This window comes from Chiloscyllium plagiosum, unplaced genomic scaffold, assembly GCF_037043375.1.
Source record: "Chiloscyllium plagiosum isolate Xiang-an unplaced genomic scaffold, Cpla_swu_hap1 HiC_scaffold_34, whole genome shotgun sequence".
In the NCBI taxonomy this organism is placed as follows: Eukaryota; Metazoa; Chordata; class Chondrichthyes; order Orectolobiformes; family Hemiscylliidae; genus Chiloscyllium; species Chiloscyllium plagiosum.
This window is the reverse complement of record NW_028270172.1, coordinates 14881815-14905991: the sequence shown is the minus strand read 5'-3', so window position 1 is coordinate 14905991 and position 24177 is coordinate 14881815. Positions and strand designations below refer to the sequence as shown.

Genomic DNA, 24177 nt, shown 5'->3' with positions numbered 1-24177 from the left:
ATGTTACGGGCGATAACATTAAAACTGGAACACAGGTAATGTGTATTGAGAACTGCAACAGACATTTTCCTACAATTCACCGATAAATAAATATTACATTCACAGGCACATCAGTGTCTGAGCCAACATTAATATACTTAGTTAGAAAGAGGCCCAAAGTAAGAAGAGACCTTTGTAACCTCAGATCACATGTTATGATATGGTGACAAGATCATGAGTATGTTTCTTAAAGGTGATACTGATCATGAGACATCCCATAATAGAAGTAACCAGGGAAGGAAGGATAGAAAGGCAGAAAGGATTTTCTTAACATAAGACCATAAGATATAGGAGGAGAATTAGGCCACTCAACCCACTGATTACAGCTTAAATGTTTCTTGACCCCATTCTCCTGTCTTCTTCCTGTAACCCTTGCTCCCCTTACTAATCTCTGTCTTAAATACACTCAATAATTTGGCCTCCACAGCCCTCTGTGACAATGGGTTTCACAGATTCATCATCCTGCAGCTGAAAAAATTCTTCCTCATCTCAGTTCTCTTTACGCAGAGAGTAGTGAATGCATGGAATGCGTTGCCAGTGGTGGTGGTGGAAGCAGAGTCATTAGGGACATTTAAGTGACTGCTTGACATGCACAGGGCTAGCAGTGAGTTGAGGGATGTGTAGGTTAAGTTAATATATTTTATATTAGCATTAACCCTCAGTACAACATCGTGGGCCAAGGGCCTGTTCTGTGCTTTACCTTTCTATGTTTTGTGTTTTAAAAGGTCATCCCATCACTCGGAGGCTGTGCCCTCTGGTCCTGGTGTTTCCTACTGGCAAAAACATCTTCTCCATGTCCACTCTATCCAGGTCTCTCGGTATTCTATAAGTTTCAATCAGATCCCCCTCATTCTACATCAGGTACAGACCCAGAGTCCTCAACCATTCCTCATATGATAAGCCCTTAATCTCCAGGATCATTCTTGCATATCTCCTCTGGACCCCCTCCAACACCAGCACATTTTTCCTTAGATACAGGACCTGTCTGACCAGAGCCTTATACAGCCTCAGCAGTATATATGTTCTCTTGTATCTCAGCCCTCTCAAAATAAATGTTAACAATGCTTTTGCCTTCCTAACTGCCAACTGAACCTGCACATTAACCTAAAGAGAATCCTGAACTCGTCCTTCCAAAGTCAGATTTCTGAAGTCTTCCACCATTTAGAAAATAGTCCACACCTCTATTCCTCCTACTAAAGCATAAAGTCACACTTGCCCACATTATATTCCATCTGCCACTTCTTTGCCCACTCTCCTAGCCTGTCCAAGTCCTTCTGCAGCCACCCCATCTCCTCAACAAACTTTGTGTCATCTTTAAACTTGGCAACAATGCCCTCAGTTACTTTGTCCAAATCTTTGTTAATGTACAGCGTGAATAGGTGTGGTCTGAACACTGGCCCCTGCAGAAGTCCACTAGTCACGGGCTGCCATCCTGAAAAAGATCTCTTTATCTCTAATCTCTTTCTTCTGCCAATCAGCCAATCCTCTATCCAGGCTAATACCTTACCCCTAACACAATAGGCTCATACCTTATTTAGCAGCCTCCTGTGCTGCACCTTGTCAAAGGCCTTCTGGAAATTCAAATAGACCACATCCACTGGCCCTGCTTTGTCTAAATTGTTCATGACCTCCTCAAATAATTCTAACAGATTTAAAACATAGAATATTACAGTGCAGTATAGGCCCTTCAGCCCTCAATGTTGCACCACCCTGTGAAACCAATCTGAAGCCCAACTAACCTAAGATTCAGTGATGACCTCAAAACCAGAGGCCTTCCAGATTGAAAGCAGCAGCAAGTTGTGATGTCAGGTAAGTGAGGGAGGTGACAATTCAAAATGGAGACATCCTACACCTGCCTTTTCTTTCTATTTTTTAATAAGTGGCTTTTGCGCCTGGTGACCACAGTTTATGGGATGGTGCTGGGGGTGAGAGAGGGTTCCTTCTAGTGGTGCAAGGAGCATCGGAGGCTGAGGGGTGACCTTATAGAGGTTTATAAAATCATGAGGGGCATGGATAGGATAAATAGACAAAGTCTTTTCCCTGGGATGGGGGGAGTCCTGAACTAGAGGGCATAGGTTTAGGGTGAGAGGGGAAAGATATAAAAGAGACCTAAGGGGCAATTTGTTCACGCAGAGGGTGGTACGTGTATGGAATGAGCTGCCAGAGGAAGTGGTGGAGGCTGGTACAATTGCAACATTTAAAAGGCATCTGGATGGGTATATGAATAGGAAGGGTTTGGAGTGATATGGGCCGGGTGCTGGCAGGTGGGACTAGATTAGATTAGATTAGGATATCTGGTTGGCATGGACAAGTTGGACCGAAGGGTCTGTTTCCATGCTGTAGATCTCTATGACTCTATGTGAGGCAGTCATGGAGAGTCTGTTACCAGGAAGATACCCCCCAGGCAGCTAAACAGTGAGACCCTGGATGGCTGACAGAAAAATAATAATCGGTCTCCTTTAGCTGGTCATTATAGGCCCTGAACGAGTTGGGTTAGCTGGCCGACTGGATGGAGTGGTAGCCCTGGGATAGCACTTCCTGTCTCCATCTCCCAACCAAGCCAGCAGTAACAAATCAAACCTTGAGAAAATGTGCACAGGTGAGGATGGCTCTGATCTGCCTCTGAACCTCCGTTAGTGAAGAAAAGTTACAAAGTGCGTTGCCCCTGTTTGAACAAATAAAAACCTCCTGACACCCCATATCCCTCAGCTCAGTGACTGGACACTGGCTGCTGGTTCACCACAGCCCTGATATCAAACATCTCGTCCAACATGTCCACATTCCTTTTGCGGTTTCACCCCTCAGTTTTATCGGCAGCCTCCTCCAGCCTTACAGCCTCCAAGAACAGTGCGTGCTCCAAACTCTGGTCTTGCAAGAATCCCACACATCCTTTATCACCAGCCTTTGGCAGCTGTGCTGCTCCCGCCATATAGGTCCTTCACTCTAAATTCACTTCCTGAACGTTTCCATCTCTCTCTTATTGGTAGGATCTCCCTTTAAACCAACCAACAGTTCTTTTGGCTCAGAGCAATAATCTGCTCCCATGAGGTGTTCTGGGACATACTGCTGTGTAAAAGGTGATATAAAATGCAAGCTGTTGTTGTTTCATTCCTGCTCTTCTTGGCTCATCAGGAAATTTGAGAAGGAATGGGTAAGTCACCTCCTCAGCTCCCTTCTGGGCTTGCTGCTCCTTGGCAGGAGGGTTTCCTGTCAGTTCTTCACTAGGCAACTGTCTCGCTAAAAGAATGAGCTCCAGTAGTGTCACAGTCTGCATGATGTAACCAGGCTGGGATCTATACATTAACCTGCAGCTGCCAAAAGCAGGGCTGTGCATGAGCAGGGCTGGAAAAGGTATGTACCACACTGACGACAATTTAACCTCTTCCACAAACCGTTCCTGTTGGGTGCAGAGAATTAAAGTAGGATGCTTCACTCACATGCATCGGAGTACGGCACAATCTAAACCTTCACTTCAACGTCAGCTATAGTCAGCCATGAGTTAGATTTGCAGGATAATTATAGCACAGAAGGAGGCCATTCGTCCATCAGGTTCATGCCCGCGGTTTGCAAGAATGACTCTGCTAGTCCCGTCCCTGCGCTTCCCTCGTTGCTTTGCAAGCTTTCTCCCCATCAGGTATTCATCCAATTCCCTTTTGAAAACCAACCACTGAATCTGCCTTCATCGCAAACTCAGACATCCCAAGTCTAACCACTCGCCACACAATTTAATTGCTCCTCATGCCTTTTGACCAGTGATTTGATTTCATTGTCCTCTGGTTCTCAACCCTTCAGCCTATGCAAACAGCCTCTCCCTACTGCTCTGTCTAGCTCTCTCAGGAATTTGAATAACTCTACCAAATGTCTTCAGCCTCAGCATTTCCAACCTATCAGAGATTGAAGTCTCTGACATCCATTGCTCCCAGTCCATTGCTGTGTAACCTGCTCCCCAATGAAGATGATTGATGATTATGTGCCTCTCGCTGTGGAGTCCTCCCGGATTTGGAAGATATCCCTGTCTGGACGACAGCTCCAAGGTAGCACAGGTGAACAATAAGGCAACAAGATTGGGTCCCCAGTCCTCTGGACCCCACACTTGGTGTGAGTGACTGTCTATTGGGAGAATGAGATTGGGTTTCTGTCAGTCTGACCTTTGGCCACTTAGTGAAGCCTCATGTGATACCACTGATTTCATCGCTGCTTGGTCAATGGTAACATGGACCTTAATGGCTGCTTTCACAGATGAAGAGGGCGATCTCAGGAAGTGGAGGGTAGGTGATGTGTGCAGGATTTAGACACTCACAGTCAGTGCATCTCCAGATGTTTTATGAAAATAGCTGATGGTTTCTGTCGTTTGGAAATGATAGATGCGTGTTCCTGAGTGTGTACTCACCTGGAGTAATTGTGCGGAAAGAGTCAATTCTCAAACTTGTGGCTGAAAAATGTCAGTCTGAAACTAAAAATATATTTGGGAGCCCAGTTTAAAGTTCACTGTTGCTTTGTGGTCTTTCCCAGGAGCTTGGGAGAAAAAAGTGAAAGAGCTGTACAAATAGGCTTTAACACAAACATCACTCTCTGAGGTATGCCATGGCATTGCTATGATGTCTGGAGTCACATATTCACCAAGAAGGTGGACCTTATACAGTCCAGAGCATATTGCTCTGTAGTCTTACCAACGCGCACAATGTAATAATAAACATTGTTTAACAGTAGCCTAGAAGTCTGACCTGACCTTGATTGAACAGCCCAGTTAGAACGTGACCCAACATAGAGGCAGTGATGGAGACAGCAGTCTAAGAGGGACACTGTCCCTGTCAGATGAATGTAAACAACATGGCAAGATTGAGCAACCACAAGACAAGGTTGAATTCTGAGACAAGAAGATCTCCTGAAAATTTCCTGAGTACAATGGACTCGTCGGTGAGGTGAAGCTAGTGAAAACTTCCGTGAAGTGAAGAGAGGAATACTCCAAAATGGCAGCATTCCTGCCTTAGCTCAGCAATCCCGATGTCGCCTCTATATTGGGGAGACAGGTTGCCTACTTGCGGAACGCTTCAGAGAACACCTCTGGGACACCCGGACTAACCAACTCAACCACCCTGTGGCTCAACACTTCAACTCCCCCTCCCACTCCACCAAGGACATGCAGGTCCTTGGACTCCTCCATCGCCAGACCATAGCAACACGACGGTTGGAGGAAGAGCACCTCATCTTCCGCCTAGGAAGCCTCCAACCACAAGGGATGAACTCAGATTTCTCCAGTTTCCTCATTTCCCCTCCCCCCACAATGTCTCAGTCAAATCCCTCGAACTCAGCACCGCCTTCCTAACCTGCAATTTTCTTCCTGACCTCTCCGCCCCCACCCCATCACTCTCACCTTGACCTCCTTCCACCTATCGCATTTCCAACGCCCCTCCCCCAAGTCCCTCCTCCCTACCTTTTATCTTAGCCTGCTGGACACACTTTCCTCATTCCTGAAGAAGGGCTCATACCCGAAACGTCGATTCTTGTGCTCCTTGGATGCTGCCTGACCTGCTGCACTTTTCCTGCAACACATTTTCAGCTTAGCTCAGCAATCCCTGACCTTTCTGAGGCCCTTCTCTGCTGATGATGGACTGACTCAAACTTTGATGAGAGCTGTGAAAGGCCCAGCCCTAATCACAGGCCTTGCTCTCTCCCCTATCCTTGAGAACACAGCTCACCCTCCCCTTCCTATTTCTGAGGTATGTCCCAAAGGGGCCCCACTGAAACAGCAACTGCTCCAGGTCAGCACTTTCTTATACACAAACCTCAAAGCCGAAGAGATCCTTATAAGGCAAGATGTTGATGAATCCTCAGCAGAATTCCAGTCAATCCTAACAGCCTTCAATCCTTATTTCAGTCCCGATAATCTCTTTATTGAATGCGCTGGTCTAACCAAGGATCCCAACAGTACATCTCAGTACATTACACTGAAAATTTACGGAATGTCATCATGGAAGACAAAGCACCAAAGGTAAGCTTGTCACTTGTTACAGTAAGTTCAAATTTAGGATCTGGCCTTTCACTTAAAAATCACTTTGGTGCAACATTTGCTAACAATGATAAAGTTATTAAAGACACTTTTTGAAGTTACAGGATCAGAACAAACCCTTTATGAGTTGGAAAGCACATGCCCAATTCAATCTTTTACAGTGGTTACCAGACATTCCAGTCCAAGCCAAGGTTATAGCAAAATCCATTCTGTGAGGAATGGTCATGCCCAGATGATATTGCTGTTCTTAGTCAGACCCTCAATAATAGTGACACCAAGTCCATCAAACTGTATCACATTTCAGTCACATCCTCATGATGAAGCAGAGTAACAGCACAGCAGGAAAGAAAAGGATACACTCTGGTTCCCACTATTTGGTGGGGTGCCTGTCCCACAGAGGTCTCTCCTCATTCCAAATCTTTCCCCATCTCAATCCTCCCCCTCACCCCTGTCCCAATCTCTCCCCTTTCCCCCTATCCCAATCTCTCCCCTTTCCCCATCTCAATCCTCCCCCTCACCGCTGTCCCAATCTCTCCCTTTTCCCCAATCTCAATCCTCTCTCTAACCCTTGTCCCAATCACAAGCTTCTCTCCCCATCTCAATCCTGAGTGCCAACACTCCCTTCCTCTCCTCTCTTGACCACTGGGCTGTGTCCCCAAGGATCCCAAACTGCGGACTCCTGCCACGGCTGCCCCACAGCTGCCCACTTGCCGGGTGGGCAGTTTCTCACAACGTCAGCTGGGAAAGGGAATAGTATAAATTCCAATGATCGAGGTCCTGCTAACATCACAGAATCACAGGACTATAAAAGGGCACCAGTCATCCTGCTTTGCCTGTACCAGTTCTATTACATAGTGCTAATTTCCCACAGTTCCCCCATATCACTGTGCACCATTACTATCAAAATAACCATCAATGCCCTAATATGATCAATAAGAATCCTACTGCTCCAGCCTTGGCGATTTTGGCCTTCCCATCTCTGGTAAATATCAGAGTCAATGATACAAAGTACTACCATTAAGAATTAGATTTCCATTTTTCATAAGATTTTAGACTACCTTAAAGATGTGGACCCTTACCCTCTTCATGTTTGTATTGATTGGTGATGTCTTTCCTGCTGTCAGATCCAATCTCCTTGGTAAGAACTAATTTTCCAATTTCATCGGTCTTCACATCGCCCTTTATTAGGGAGCCATCCTTCTGTTTGTTCCAGTAGACTATGTCACTGTTTACCTTCAAGCAGAAAATCAAAATTAACTCAAACTATGGTAAATATTTTGCAATCTATTATTAGATCCACCAACAGGAAATTATTTCATAGCCTGTAATCCCAGCAATTAGCTTATTGAATTATACTACATGTTCCTTTGGTCATTCATTACAAGCAGAACAAAAATTGTATTCAGCCTGCCCGAGCTTGACTACTTCTTGATATGATTCTGCACTTGGGCAGCAGGTGCTGAAGAATTCTGAGTGTTCTAACAGCCATAACAACAATAAATTTAAGATAATAATTTAGACTTGATGAAGGCATCAATTGATCACACACAGGGACCGATGTTTTGCAAACAGAAAGGAATATGCTTAGTCTTGCACAATTTTTGAATTCTCCAGGAACCTGAGGAGTCAGTTGTTCATTCTTGCTTTCACCATGGCAACACTTTGGCCAATCATAGTCAACTTGCTAACCAATCAACACACTTGTTGCCGGTTGTATAAATTATTGTGCTCATCTGAAATGTGGCATTCTTGCCTTTGCCCTGATGAGTGCAGGACCAGAAGCTTCATCAACCTTTAAATTACTTTTATATGCTTTCGATGTGGAGGAAGCAGGCTCCAATGGGCTAACTTTGCTCATTCCGGGCAGTCCCTTGGTTGTGTCACTGCCTTATATAAAGTTACAGACGCAAAACAGTCAAACAATTTCACTTCACAACTGCTGCTGCTCCCATTGCTTTACTGATCATGATCATGTTTCAGGTCCTGATCATGTTTCAAATACCATTTGAGGTATCCTCAAGGTACATCTTCACTCTCCTTAACTGCCCCTTTATTAACATTTATTTTGCCTGGTATCATGATCTCATTTGTTATTTAATCGCTCCTATCTTCCACCTTATCTTTTTGTTCTTACAGTCCAATTCCCACCTCTGAACTTGCTTAAAATCTGTTATATCTAGGATCTTTGCCAGTTCTGATGAAAGTTCACCAACCTGAACCATTAACTTGGACACTGTTGAGTATCTCCTGCATTTTCTGTTTCCGTTGCCAGTATCTGCAGTAATTTGTTTCAGGAAGGCCAAAAAGGTTGACAAGAAACACAAGTGAACGTCCAAGCATGAAGCATTAGCAGGGGGTGGGGCATTAGTGGGATATGGCAATAGTCACAGCTCTGAAAAGGAAGGTTTGTTTTTTAATTGAAGAAAGAAAGAGACAGAGAGTGAAAGGAATAGAAAACACATTCAAATTAGCAAGCAGAGCTGGTGATGTAGTACTGGACTAATAATCCATTGCACTAGGCTAATGTTTTAGGGAGGCAGAAGTGAGGACTGCAGATGCTGCAAACCAAAGTTTAGATCAGAGTGGTGCTAGAAAAGCACAGCAGGTCCACCAGCATCCGAGGAGCAGGAAAATCGACATTTCGGGCACAAGCCCTTCATCAGGAATGTTTCAGGGACATGAGTTCAAATCTCATTGTGGCTGATGGTAAAATCTGAATACAATAAAAATCTGGAATGAAAAGGCTAGACTAATGGCTACCATGTAACCATGGCTGATTTCTGTAAAAACCCATTTGGGAAGGAAATCTGCCAAACTTACCCATAGTCTGGCCTACATGTGACTCCAGGCACACAGAAATTTGGTTGACTCATAACTGCCCTTTGGGCAATAAATGCTGCCCTAGCTAGCATGGCTTACACTCCATGAACAAATGTTTCGAAAGAAAACATTGTCTTGAATAAGGAACAGAATTCACATCTCTGCATCATGTCATAAAGTAAATCTTCAGTAACAAAACTGTTCTGCTGGGACTTGTTTATTGCTGTAAAAGTCTTGAGGACTGCTACATACTGTCAAGTTGCTACATACCTCCGCGTAAATGAAAGGAGCATCGTATGGCAAGTAAACCTGTCCATACTTTATGGCATTAACAGAAGCTGGTCCACACCTAAACATGCCTAAGGAAAGGAAAATAAATTATCAAAACATCACACAACTTACTGGAGATAAGAAATAGAAAAAGTTGCAATGTGACATCAATTAAACTTGGAGTAAAGGAGGTTCAGTGGACTCTTGATCTATGTGCACCAGAGATTCACTCCAATGATCCCTGGTACAGAGGGATTGTTCTATGAGCAAAGACTAAACAGGCTGGGACTCTACTCACTGGAATTTAGAAGATTGAGAGGTGATCTCATTGAAACATTTCGGATTCTAAAGGGGCTTGACAGGTTAATTGCAGAGAGGATGTTTCTCCTCATGGGAGAATCTAGGACCAGAGGGCATTTGTCTTAAAGTAAAGAGGAGCCAACTTAAGACTGAGATGAGGAGGAATTTCTTCTCTCAAAGGATTGTGTGTGTTTGGAACTCCTTGCCATGCAGAGCTACGGGGGCAGAGTCCTTGTGTATATTTTACCATTGCGATAGATAGATTCTTGATCATGAGAGGAATCAGGGTTATCAGGAAAGTGGACGTGAGGAGTGTCAGACTGAATGATGCAGCAGGCTCGAGGGGCCAAATCTCTCATTCCTATTTCTTATGGCTTCATGGGCAGGTTTGGGTGAGGTAAACAAAGAAAAGCTCTTTCCATTAGCCAATGGTATAAAGACCAGTGAGGAGCACAGATTTAAGGTTTTGGAGAGGGGATGTGGGAGGATGTGAGGAAGTGCTTCTTTTATGCAGTGAATGGAATGAAATAGATCTGGACTTGTTGCCTACAAGGGTGATGGAAGCAGAGACAATGACAATTTTAAAAGGCAATTGAAAGAAATAAACTCCAGGGTCAGACCATGGGAATGAAACTGATTAGATTGTCTAAAGAGAGCTGATTGAGACTTGATGGGCTGAATGGCTTCCACAATAACTGTGAAATATAATGCGGTCCAATATTAGAGATGGAAAACCAATCGCATTAAGCCAGAATTAAATGCACACTCTTATAATAAAATATGCTATTTTCGAATATCCTGCTCTAAACCTTGCTATTTACAATAAGCTTAGCATTCAGATCATCACATATTGATGATATTCAGTTAAGCAAACACAAGACAGATGATCAGAAGAAGATAGACCACAGTTGTTCTACCAATGATTGTACTGTCATATAAATGTCAGAAGCCACTAGTAGCTAGGGGATGGACAATGTGGTGAAGGAGGTAATGAACCAGGAAGATCTTTGTTTCTGGAAAGAGTTGGAGTTGACGGAATGTATGGTACAGATTCCAGAGCATTTAGGCTGCTATGTTTATGATAGTCCGGTAGTCACTCTCTTGTGTAATGCATGACTTATGATATTCTGGCAGTCATTCTCTTGTGTAATGCAGTCAGTGTAGTCTGTGTCTGTGTGTGTGTGTAAAGTATACAGTAACATTAATAAGTCTGTGACATGACAGCCTTGCAAACAGTACTGCAAATAAACATCACGACCCCTGGCTCACAAATCTATAGCAAATGTTTAAAGGACTAACATACAGAAAACAAATCGGAATGATAAAAGATGGCTTTATCTATGAGTGCAATCACCAACATTAAAAAGGAATTGTCACCGTTCTGTACACAAATAATTGATATATGAATTTCAAACACAACCCTCAGTTTAACACTATGTCAGGGCATTAACAACCTAGGGGAAGGGATGGGGTACAAAATAATTGTTGTGTTCCTGAACTAGTAGCTCAGGACTCAGTTAACAATCTGCAGACATGATTTTAAATCTCACTCTCGGCAGCTGAGGAACTTAAATTCAATCAATTAAATAAATCTGGAGTTTTGTAGCCAGCAACATAAGTGGTGACTATGAAACGGTGAGTTGTCATAAATACCCAAACGGTCCATACTTTTCCTTTTGGGGAATATATCAGGCAATTTTTCTCCAGTCTAGTCTAGATATGACTTCTGACCCACAGTGTGATCCTCTGAAACAGCTCATCAAGCCACTCAGTTGGATTCAAGACAGTTCACTACCACGTTCCCAGAGGGAACGAAAGGTAAGCAATAAATTCTGGCCTTTCCAATAACACCCGTGCTCTGTGAATTTCAGGAAAAAAAATAAATGAGGAGACTGGCGGAAAAGGAACAGAAAGCAACAAAAGGGTTGTCCAGTTATTCAATCCAAAAAACTGGGAGAGTTTTGGCAATTTTTGCTCATGCCATTTCCCCTTAAACATCTCCATAGAACATATTTAAAAATAAAGCAGTGATAAATTATTACAATGAATATAGGAAAGAAGGCATTTGGTTTAACAGTTGACTGATATTTCTCCAAAATGATTCTATGCATCATCTTTTATACCGGAAGCACAATTTCCCTTGCCCTTTTCCGAAATCAATGTCCTGGTTCTTTCCCAATCTTTTCTCTTTTTCCAGCCTTACCAAAATCAATTTACTCTTCCATCTTTGCTTTTGTTGCAAAATGCACACCTGAAACAGCCCAATCTTTCTTCCTTGCAGAGGTGTTGAATAATCTGCTCTATTTTTGACCGCGTTTTCTCTTTTCATTTCTGATTTTTGGCACTTTCATTTCTTTTCATTTTTGTTACCAGCTGTTCCCTTTTCTTGATGCCAATGAATTCCATGCAAGCAGCCATGTAACCAATACTTGTGTTTGATTGGGGGCAGCTTTGGTAGGTCAACTTCATGTCATGGGGACTCGGTGTGCTGCGAAGACCCTTTGAGGGGCACACTCAGCACCTTGTTGCTCCTTTTAGGCCCATCCAGGGTAGCAAGGCCTGAGGGGGTGATGCCAATCATACCCTGGTCCATAAGAGGCATAACAGGCAAGAGGAAGATTTTGCCGTTTCGCTGTCTGCGAAGGCAGAGGATGATGGTAGGGTAGCTCAGTGGTTAGCACTGCTGCCTCACAACATCAGGGACCTGGTTTCCATTCCAGCCTCCTGCCTGTATGGAGTTTGCACGTTCTCCCAATGTGTGTTTGCATTTCCTCCAGGTGCTCCGGTTTCCTCCCATGGTCCAAAGATATGCTTGTTAGGTCAACTGGCCAATTTAAATTGTCCATAGTGTGCATTAATCAGGAGTACATGTAGTGTAATGGGTTAGGGGGAATGAGTCTGGGTGGGCTACTCTTCGGAGGGTTGGTGTGGACTTGTTGGGCCAAATAGCCTGTTTCCACACTGTAGGGATTATTTGATTCTAGGTGGTCCTGTTTATCGTGTCTCAACACAACACCAAGTTCTGACCACTAGCCTGTGCAGATACCACCCATAAAGAGCGCACCCCTGGGTCCCCACATTAAACAATGCTGAGTGCAAAAATCAGCCAGGTCTGCTATTGATGGGCAATGGGAAATGGGTCAGAGCTGTGCACCTGGGAGTCTGTAATGATGATCTACACTCAAGCGTCAGACAAAAGCAGGAAAGTCTTTGACTATCTGTGTTGGGACAGAGGGCAGCAGCCTCTGAAACTCAGAAGTCATTTTCAAGATACCCTTCTGCTCACCCCCAAACAGGGAGGGGACTACCCAAAAGGTCACTGAATATGCCCTCCCGTTTTCTCCCTGAGGCATTACCACATTTGTGGTCGAAGAAACAAACCTTTAAATATTGCACCTGGAAATATTCAAATGTTCCTGGATAATCTCAACTCGGGCTGTCCAGGAAGAAAAACTGCAAGCCTATCATCTGAGCTATTACGACTCCAAACTGACATCACCGTCCTCAGTCAGTCCCTCAGTAAGGGTGTCAGCATGTCCATCAAACTGTATCACTTTTTCAGTCACATCCCACAATGTGGCAGAGTAGCAGCAGAGAAGGAAACTCTCTCGGACCCATTATTTGCTAGGACACCCTGCCCTAACTGCCCAAAATCTGTGCATTGAGATTTAACGCATCCAGTCACATGATGACCCACAGATGAAACCCATGAACCTGAGCCGGCATCAGTCTTGAGTTGAGGGACAGTCACCTACCATGTTTGAATTAAAACAATGTCAACATTCTGGGTTATTGAGAAAACTGTGGAGACAATATTTCCTCAGAGAAACAAGAGGGGAACCAGTGCAAGACGTTTTATGTGTAGCCTAATTCTATCCTAGTATATTCTGGATATTACTATATGGAGATTACTCCTTGGCATCCAGGAGATATCTGGTTTCCTTGGCCTGGCATTTGTTGTTCTGGAATGATGCATACTCCTGTCCACTATGGAGGTTATTCCATCAGCTTGACCATATTTCTGGCTCCAGTGTAATCAGCCCACGAATGGGAGCTGGGCTGTTCAGTCACTTCCCAGCCCAGCCTGAATCTACAGGCTCCATAGTTCCCTCCATCAATGACTAACTGGCAGGCCCCTGCATCCTCACTGGTAGCACAATGGGCTGAATTGGCTTATTCAGTGCTTTATGATTCTGTAATCCTGTGTTCAACAGATAGACAGCAGGAAGTGTAGCAAAGGCTGTCTCCCCTCAACCCCCAAATGCCATTGATGGTCCAGTGATAGTAAACAGCCTGTGAGGTGATGTTACAACAGACCGAATCCCCAACCCAGATTCAGCAACAATGACAAGGCTGGGAGATTCAGATTGTCCAGATTTTACTAATGTGATGAGCACTCCATCCTTTTATATACACAAAAACCAAATTATTTTCATCACCATTACTGGGTTTTAGATAGTCACTGTCAAGATGAGGACATGTTAGAAGCAATAACCATTACAGTGATGCCCAAATTGTCATGCAGTGCCACAGGTATATGTTTGTGTTTCATATTTCTCAAGGATATGGGTCTCTCACAGTTCACTGGGAATCAGGGTTAGGTATGTTTTTTATTGTAGATATCAACATCAGAAAGACATAGTTCAAGAGACAAAATCCTGTAGTGACCCACCTTCACTTGTTTCCTGAGGTGTTGCATCTATTACTTGCCATCCACCATATTCTGGCGGTAGATCAATTCTGGCCATCCAACATTCATTCCAGCAGTGGTAGTTCCTAGTTATGGTGACCAACAAGACAACAACATTGGTAAACTTCGCAAGTGTAAAATATAATGTAGGAACCAAATGTGGTTGTTTTCCTGCCATTTTCTGCCACCTTAATATTTGAAAGCAGAATTGGAAAGGAATGGTCAAATTGCATCTAACAGCATCTTGTTCAGAACTGTTCAAAGTCACAAACTGAAAATTACAAATGTTACAATTTTACTGAGAGAAATGATGGGACGTTTGCCAACAATGTCAACATGAAAACGAGTTGAGATCTGAAATATTTTCTTTCAACTCCAATATCCAGATTCAAAATGTGGCACACAGCTTGGAACAATATAAATACCGTCCAATTAAATCAATTCCGTCTTTGTTTTCGATGACACTACTGTTGCATAATGTATACTACATTAGCTGGAGTGTTTTTTGAATATCTAAGTGTCCCTGTGTAGCCACGCTTTCAATTATTCAGAAATAAATTTGAGTAATCAATGTAAAATTTTAAATGATAAATGGTACAATGTACAACTGGATAACAGAATACATTCAAATTTATCTCCCTCTTTCCAGATTATAAAGGCTTTGATGACAGCTACAGATTACTTTTCTTGCCAGAATACATCCCGAATCAAACTAGGAAAGGGGAAGGGTCATATCAAGTTCACGACCTGACCTGACACAACCTATTGGCCAATCAAACCCATGCCCACTTTCCAGCCAGTTAAACTTCGATCCTATAGGATCAACATCAACCATTCATGCCAAACAGGCTATGCTTATTAGATGGCTGATCACAAATTACTCATACATTGTACCACAAATGTCACTATCTGAAATGTGTATCTAACTTGCATCGCATCTCACTGGGTAGGTGGTGTGTTGCAGCCGTAGTGTGTGGGAGCTGTTGGACTCCTGTGTGATCTTCAGCAACTACATCTGCAGTGAGAATTTACAGCTGATGAAACTTCAACTTTGCCTTGATGAGCTGGATTCTGAATTTCTGATACTTTGATACAACAGAATGAGTGTTACTGGACACTTTGTTCTAGAAGGAAGGCACACCCACATGGCGAGACCAAATTACATTGGTGGTCAGGAATAGGAGGGTGTGACTGCAAGGAAAGCAGCAAAAGGGTTCTACAAAGTAGCAAGGAAGTAGCCTTCACCTTTGCCAAAGAGTTCAATGTTAATGCAGCTTGCGTGCATGAGAGTAGAACTCCAGGAAGAATGAACGAATGGACCACAACAACATGATGCAGGAGCCAATTAATTTGGGTACGGAAAAGAAAGGTAGCAGCAAGGTCCATTACATTTGGGAGATAAATACAGTTCCCTGCAGCTGAGATCATGAGTCTCAGGAGTAGTATTGCCTGCCCAGTGCCAGGATTCCTCAGAGGAATTGGAGGTACAGGAGGAAGGATGCAGTTGTCATGGTCCACGTGCGTACTAAAGACATAGCTAAGACTAGGACAGCAGTTCTGCCAATATAGTCTGAATACCTAGATGCTCAATTCAAAGACAAAACCTAGATTTCTAACTGAACCAGGAGCAAATTGGCACACAGTAAATAAGATTGGAGATGAAGGCATGGCTTAGTATTAATGTGAGAGAAATAGGTTTCAATTCATGAGGATTGGCACCAGTACAGGGGGAAGAGGAAACTGTTTTGGTCAGTCCTCATCTGAACTATGTTGGGATCCATGCTTGAATCATATAACTAGGGCTGTATGGAGGGCTTTAAACTAAATAGAGAGCCGGAGGGTTGTGTTCAAGGGAGATTTAGAAATTTAAGAGGAAAGTACAAGGCAATATTGCAGGGTAGCTAGATAGATAATGATAACCAATGAGACAGAAAGGATTAGAGCATAAAACATAACAGCGCATCAGCAAGATCAGAGTAGACCAAAAAGATAAAAAGGGAGAATTAAAAACATTTTATTTGGATGCTCACAGCATTTTTAACAAGATAGGTGAACTGAAATCTTCATGATTTCAGGAAATAAATTATTATGATATAATAATCTGTACGGTTACAAGGTGATCAGGACTGAGACCTAAACATTCAAGAGTTCTTGACATTTCCAAAAGATGAGGAGACAGAAAAGGAAATGGATTAGCTCTGTTAGTAAAGGATGGTGAAACAGTGATGAGACATTATCTTAATTCAAAAGATTACAATGTGGAATCAGTTTGAGTGGAGGAGGGAAGAAACAAAAATACTAATGTGAATAGTTTTTAGACTCCTTAACTTTAGCTATACTGTAAGATTATATATAAATCAAGCTAAAGTGGGTCCGTAGAAGAAAGATAGCACAATAATCATGTTCAGTTTCAGCCTTCATGTGGATTGCACATTTCAAAGTGGCAAAGGTCGCCTGGATGTTATGTTCATTGAGTATATTCAACACAGGAACAACTGTACGTTCTGGAACCAACCAAAGAACAGGTCATTTTAGACATGGCAATGTGTAATGAGATAAGATTAATTAATTACTACGTAGTAAAAGGTTATCTCGGTAAGCGCAATTATACAATTTTACATTAAGTTTAAGACTGAGAAAACTGAGTCTAAAATGAGTGCCTTATACTGAAAAAGAAGTAATATTAAGGTTATGTAGACAGAGCTGACTGGAGCCGACTGGGAAAATATAGTCAGAAGTAAGACAATAGTGGTGAGACATTTAAAAAGACCATCAACAAAGTTAGAGTCATCAGATCATCATAAATAGGAGCAAGAGTAGACCATTCAACAACATTGCCCCACTGTTTATGCCAGTCTTATGTCACCACAACTTGCAAGACATAATTACGTGTGTTTTCCAGAACCAGGGAATGCACAGACAATGGTGGAATTAAGATTAAGCAAGCAAAAAGAGTAGGTCAAATGATCTTTGTCTGATAGGAAAAGAACAGAAGTGCTATATATAAGTGATGTTATTTCTGAATTTAACAGAATTAACGTGATAAAGTACATGGTTAATGGTTCTCACCAGATTGAATCCTTAGTCAAGTTTGTATCTTTCTTCCCATTTTCATCAAGAATGATGTCAGTGGTTAAATTAGCATCATTGTCATGTGCTGAGGAGAAGTTTGTTATCACTCTTCCTGGTATCCCCAAGCAGCGAAGAACTGGTCCGAATGGAAAGAACATAATATGTTAAATTTTTATCAGAAGCAAGTAGGGCTATCTGTGAATGAAAACTCTCTGACCTCTTAGCACTTTGATTATCTGATCAATACAACTCTAAATCAGGAACAGAATCAGGAATTTTGACGGTACTTGTGATACAATGGTAGTGTCCCTACCTCAGAGCCAGGAGGCCAAGGTTCAAATCCCATCTGCTGCAGATACATGGAATAACATCTCTGAACAGGGTGATCAAAAATATCTAAGGTCGTGGATTTAGAAAGATGGAGTGGTGTAGAGGGGTCAACATTTTGCTCAGAATCCAATGCCCCAGATTAATGTTCTGGGGAAAGGGGTTCAAATTCACCATGGCAGCTGTTGAAATCCAAATCTAATATAAATCTGGAATTTAAAGGGCTCTTGTGGTATAATGGTAGTGTCCCTACTTCTAGAGAAGAGTTCAAGTTCCATGTACTCCAAAGATGTGTCATAACATCTCTGAACAGGTTGATTAGAAATATCTATATCAAGAATTTAAAGAAATGCTATTTGCTCATCCCTATCAAAAGTGAATTTAGTCCAACTTACAATCTTTGTAACAATTCTGAGAATACATACCAAGTGCCTAGAAACAATTTCTATTATGAATTTAATACCTTTCCTTTACGCTGGGTGCCTTACAATCCAGTTGAAGGGTACCTTTCCCCCCTTCACCCCAATCAATATGAACATGTAAAGGACCTTATCTAATCACGTCCCCCAGTGGCAGGTGGAAGGGCATGCCATGGGGAACACAACAAGGAGACCCTGAGGAGATCATTCTTCATTTCTGACAAGGTTGGAGAGTCCTCCATTCAAAGGCATCTTAGTTCCTGACTATGGAAACCAGCAACAGCAAGGGAAATGACTACTGACAACCACCATGTTCCATCCCTGTAGACAACACTCCTCCCCAGTAACTCCCAACCCCACCCTCACCTTCACCGCCATGATCCACCAGCCCCCATCCCTCAACTGGGACCCAGTGATGATACCCAGCCTCGGTGGGGGGGGGTGGGAAACAATATACAGACAGGAGCCACCATCCCCCATTGGCACTGCAAGATCTCTGGGTCACTGGTCCTGGACTAGCCCAAGTTTTTCCAAGTACATGATTGATATTTAATTTGGCAGGGCCTGCTTTGAAAGAGACAAGGCAGAGCACCTTTCCAGCTAGCAGATACAAACCTGTGGGCACCTCCATCAAATCCATTCTCTAGTATTGTCGCTGTGCCCAATGTTGACCCTAACTTGTCTTTCCTGTACACTGATCAGACCCTGTAAGAGTAATGTGCTAGTGTATATCTTAAAGGGAACTTTACGTGCAGCCTATTTGCCCTCTGCACACTTTATGCATAGCTTTACAGCAACTGAGAATTTAAACAGATTAGAGGGAACATTATCTGTGATCCAGGTCAGAGACCATGTAGTCTCACAGACCTATAGAACAGAATGTTTTTCTCATTACTCAGAGCTGCCAAAGTAAAAACTATTTCCTGACATACTCCCTCCTGAATGTTTCCCAACCTGATTTAGGATTAAATCACCAATCCTTCAGCATCAGTAAGCCAAATCCTGCAACTCTCTGCCTAACAGCACTCATGATAAGGTCTTACACCGTTTGATCATTCACCCCACATCTCTTAGCCATGTGTCCTCCTAGCTATGGGAGGTGCTTTTTACAGTGTCACACATTAACCCTTACAAAGCCAAATAGTACAACTGCATTTTAGTGGATGCATTTTTGTTATTGTGACTGTATTTGTGTTTGTGAGTGGAAAGACAGAGACACTTCATGTGACTGCACAAGCTTGATACATTTGTGCAGATCGGAATAACCTCCCCCATGTTGGCTTTGGTGGAGGTTTTAGGGGGCAGGGGGAGGGGGAGTGGTGGGAGCCCCACCCCCTGCCTCAGTGTAGACCACTTTGAAAAGGCTTGCAGATAGTCTTCCTGTTCAATGATTGATGCTCTCTTCAGGTCTTGTCTAGCCATTTCTCTAATATTCACCCAGTGACAGGCAGGGTAGTCACAATGTGGAAGACCTGAAAAGCAAACCCTATTTAGGCAATCATTCAGATTTCATTTTGGTTGTCTCTCCATCAAAGCCAGTCAGTGCCCGATTGTAGGGAGCCAACATTGGGAAGGGGTTACGTGGCAAGAGTGAACCCCTTATTGCCAAATCAATGCTCTCCTCCTGTGCAATCCCTAGCTCACAATACTGATCCCATCATCACTAACGTGGAGTCTGAATCCCTCAGTGATCTCCCAGGAGGCAGCATTGCTTCCTTGATTGTGTTAGTTGCAATGAGAGCTGTTGCCCCCTGACTGATAGCCATTCACGGGATGTGGTTTCTGCTGCCAGGGACCTTAATCCCAGCAGGGGGGCTTGCCACTTTAATTCAGCAGGCCTTATTGGAAGGGGGCAATGCAAGATTCTGGTCAACTCTCCAGCCAATGGGAATAGACCTTGGCTGACTCCATTAAATGCCTCCCTCTGTGTGTGTCCGTGTGTGTGTGTGTGCGTGTGTGTGTGCATACGTATGTGTATATGTGTATCTGTATGTGTATGCATATGTGTAACAGCGTGGGCACAGAGAGACAGACAGACGGTGTGTGTATATATGCCAAAGCATACAAATACCCAGCTATGATTATATAAAATGCAGGCCTCAAACTATGTTCATATCCAACTTGGTAGGAGACAGAAGCTCTCACCTGTGTTCAGTACAGCAGCAAAGACCCAGCATTGTCCATAACAAACCGGCAGCCCCGTCTCGGCATACTGCTGTAAAATTTCTCTGCTGCTATTCCAGGCTGTGGGGGATATTCCATTTGTGTACTCCCCATCCCAGCATCCAACAAGGACACCACCATCATCTTTTGAATTTATCTGGATTGGGGGGGGGACATTGGTTGGTCAAAGAGAGTAGTTTATTTTTCACAGGATATATTTAAATTAAATTACTGTAAAGACATTGTTCAGAAACAGTTTCAAAGTTATGTTCTCCAATTACTTATCACTTTGAAGTTTGCTTTTCAAATTGATGAAATCATATTATCAATGAAGTATTGTAACATTACCATGCTGTGGATTTGAAGATGGTAAACAAAGACATTGTGCAACACAAAAATCTGTATGATGCATGGTTATTTTAATTTTGGATGATTTAACATATGTTCATAACAATCATTTCAGATCCTCCCTGGTTTGAATTCACTTGAACGGATTTCCACAGATTTTGATGTTCAGTTATAATCTCATTGTTGAAGCTCTGTGGATAATTGTGGATACAATGGTGCTGTGCAGCACTGTTCAAACACCCACCATCATCAATCACAGTGGTTTCACAAGCTGAGATCTTAACAGTTGCACTTACTAAATTCTATCAGCCAAAAACATTTCTTCCTAAAACTGGAATAGAACAAAACTGAACTCCCAAACATATTCTTGACAACTCCAATCAGGGAAATGCATGTTGTGTTCTTTATTTTGAACTCCCTCATTCTGCTGTTCTCATGTAAACTTAAAAACGGATGGTATTGTAGGTATTGTAGAAATAGTTTTATAGTGTACCCATGTTCGTTTAAGTAAGGAAATCTCGGGAGCAAATTTCCGGTGATCTACCAGACCACATCCTGGGCTCATCATATTCACAACTAAAAGGTGGGTGCTGCTTCAAGTGGGGTAGAGAATTTGTTGCCTTGCCTTAACATGGCATGAATGAGTCCAATATCTTCCATGCTTGAGAAAAGGATTTATATCTGGTACCACAGCCATAACCCTATCACCTGGTCCCCTTTTAAATTTGGAATCCCTCCCCTTTCACTATCCAAGACCCTTTAGCAGTACATTTATTGAATGTCTGATTGACCATTTTTCCTGTGGGTCTCTAAACAGTAAGTGATGGCAAGTTATTCTACCACAGGAGCATCACAGTCAAATCCATTTCTGTGGTAACTCTCATGGACAAAGAGGGAGTAGTAGTGAATTTAAATTATGATTGCTTTTCCTCTCTTAAGCCTGAGACAGCAAGGTATTTTGTGATTTAGTCCTTTCTTTTTCTAGTGTCATCTCTTACTATGGAAGGCTGAAGGTTTGTCAGGTTCTAAATCTTTGAAATAAATCTAAACACTTTAAGATGAAATCAAAGATAGGGCTCATTAACAAAACGGACAAATGGCAGGAGAAATCCTTTGCTTGTCAATCTGTATAAACAAGAACTCAGGAAGTTATGGAAAACAGGATTAGAAAGGACATGGATTAAAATGACAAATTTTGGTTAATCCAGCAGTACTTAAAAAAAAATCAATGCATAAATTACATCTCTGAGATTGTCTTCTCTTCAGTGAGCTAATGAGGTAGGTGAAGTAAAGCCCACACCAATGGACAGTTTTGTGATCCATATTGGTCCAACACTACTACTTTCTCTCAAACATATCACATGGCCATGTCACACCTCAGCTTACTTGGAGGGGTTGCTGTAGCTTAGTTGGCTGGATAGCTGTTCTCGGATACAGAATGATGACCAACTTTGTGAGTTCAACGCCCACAATGGCTGAGGTTATCCAGAAGGATTTGCCTTTTCAACCTCTTCTGGTGTCTAAGGTATGGTGGCTCTCAGATTAAACCACCTCAAGTTGTCATTCTAATGAGAAAGCAGCTCCATGATCTGGTATGACTGCAGTGACTTTACAGTCACTTGTGAAATGCTAATTTCTGAAAGAAATCAATCTTATTTGAATGAATTGATGGTAACTGCTTCCATTGCTACCCGAGGGAGTCTGATCCATTGATTGACCCTTCTCCCACTGAAAACTTGTTTCTGCAGATTACTTTGGAATTACTCTTCAGGTTATGTCTCTGGTTCTAACATTCTGGACAAACTGAGATAGTTTGTCATGATCTGCATTATAAAGTCCTTTTATATCCCAGAAACTGAAATTGTATCACCTCCTGACCTTGTCTTTTAAGTGAAAATGTGCCCAATTTATGTAGCCACACCACACAGTCAAGTCCCTCCATCTCCAAAGTCATTCTAGCTGCTGTCTGTGGTGTCCTGTTAAGAGCTGCAATACTCTTACTGTCATATACACATACACTGGGGGGGGGATTCATTTCATTCAACAATCTTTTCTGTCAAAAAAAAACCTGACCTCAACTTAAAATAATAACAGATTCGAAGCAGGATCTCACACCCAAAGTGCATTGTCTAACCTGCGATGTCACCTCTTGTACATTGATAAAACCTTTAATTATCTAGGGAAAAAGACTTGAAAGGAATCTGGATTTTGCATTTTAATCAGCAGACTCTTCCTAAGTGATTAAAGGATTCAACAAGGGCAACTAGTTTTAAAATTGTTAACTTTTTGCCGATAAATACTGTGTCTTACACCTCTCTATCATACCATACTTTAGGAGGAAACTGAGCTCCAAAAGCCTGCGGTTTCAAATAAGCCTGTTGGACTATAATCTGGTGTTGTGTGCTCTTTCACCTTGGCCACCCCAGTCCAACTCCAGCATCCCCACATCATTGTATTCTAAGTATGATTGTACCAATGATTTGCAAGGATTATCACAGTTAGCTCCTGCCAAACACAATTGTGATGACTTCACTTTATTGTCAAATAGCATCCTCCAGTTGTCTTTTGATTCAACAAGTATGGATCCATGTAGCTTATAGTGCACAGGCTCCGTCAGATATTGCAGTGTTTCTTACACAGAAAGTACATGTACATGCACTTTCAACTCAACAAAATGGTTCATTTCTCATGGACATGTTCTGACCAGAGTTAACCTGTTCAATTTAAAATTTAAACAAAGCCCAGGAGTTAAATGTCGAGAGTGCAGTGCTGGAAAAGCACAGCAGGTCAGGCAGCATCCGAAGAGCAGGAGAATCGATGTTTCGGGCATAAGCTCTTCACCACTCCTGATGAAGCTCCTCGGATGCTGCCTAACCTGCTGTGCTTTTCCAGCACTACACTCTCGACTCTGATCTCCAGGATTTGCAGTCCTCACTTTCTTCCGACAGTTGAATGTCAATTATCATAATGTGGTGCATTCTGCATGGCAAAGCCTCTAACAATCAGAGTCCATTTGTCAACTCATTAGCACTCTCCCCCCCCCCCCCCCCCAAACACAGTGTAAATGTTGGCTTGCCCCGTGAATTGGTACTCTTGTGAGTGGTTCTGATGAGTGCAAGACCAAAGGCTTTCAGGAAATGTGTCTTTTTTTCAACAAAACTCAAATAGTAACTTATCAAACTTCAAACTGATGTGGTTCAAGAAAAGGACTGGCATAACAAATGATTCAAAATGGAATTATTCTTCAATCAATGATCTACGTGACAAACTAAATTACTTTCCTCATCAATTCAGGATTGCCTTAAAATTCTCAGAATGTGATTAAGTATAACTAAGGAGTTAGTACAGCTGATAAAGTCTAAGCCAACAGCTTGGAAGTTGCAAAACAATAACAGTTCTACCTGTACTGTCAATGTTATTAATCATTGGTCCCCAGGTTCATTGTCTGGCATGAGGTACAAGAGAGTTTCTGTCAGTAATGAAAGTTTCTCCATGAGATGGGAAAAGAAACTTTATGATCATGTGCAGGTTAAACGAGTACTTCTCAATCCATTGAATATTAGTTTCTTTATAAAACACTCTAGGTGAAGGAATGGAGTGTAGGATGTCACTAGAGTTGAAGCATAGGAGATGGAGTGAATCAACAAAAAAAAAGCAGCTGGATTTCATTCAGTTCCCCCATAATTCCACAAAAAAAATGTCAGATACTGATTCAGGTA

The 24177-nt window shown here is 42.5% G+C and overlaps 1 protein-coding gene across 2 annotated transcripts in view; it reads right to left on the bottom strand.

Annotated features, from left to right (window-relative positions):
* Nucleotides 1–24177, bottom strand: part of LOC122564275 (coagulation factor XIII A chain-like) — a 118730-nt gene that overhangs the window by 30881 nt on the left and 63672 nt on the right. For both annotated transcript variants that reach the window (XM_087978503.1, XM_087978502.1), the window contains exons 8-12: nucleotides 20093–20267; nucleotides 17199–17337; nucleotides 14112–14215; nucleotides 9140–9228; nucleotides 7129–7282 (exon numbers count right to left, since the gene is read on the bottom strand). In XM_087978503.1, coding sequence (XP_087834629.1) covers nucleotides 7129–7282; nucleotides 9140–9228; nucleotides 14112–14215; nucleotides 17199–17337; nucleotides 20093–20267 — 661 coding nt within the window. The remainder of the gene's footprint in view (nucleotides 1–7128; nucleotides 7283–9139; nucleotides 9229–14111; nucleotides 14216–17198; nucleotides 17338–20092; nucleotides 20268–24177) is intronic.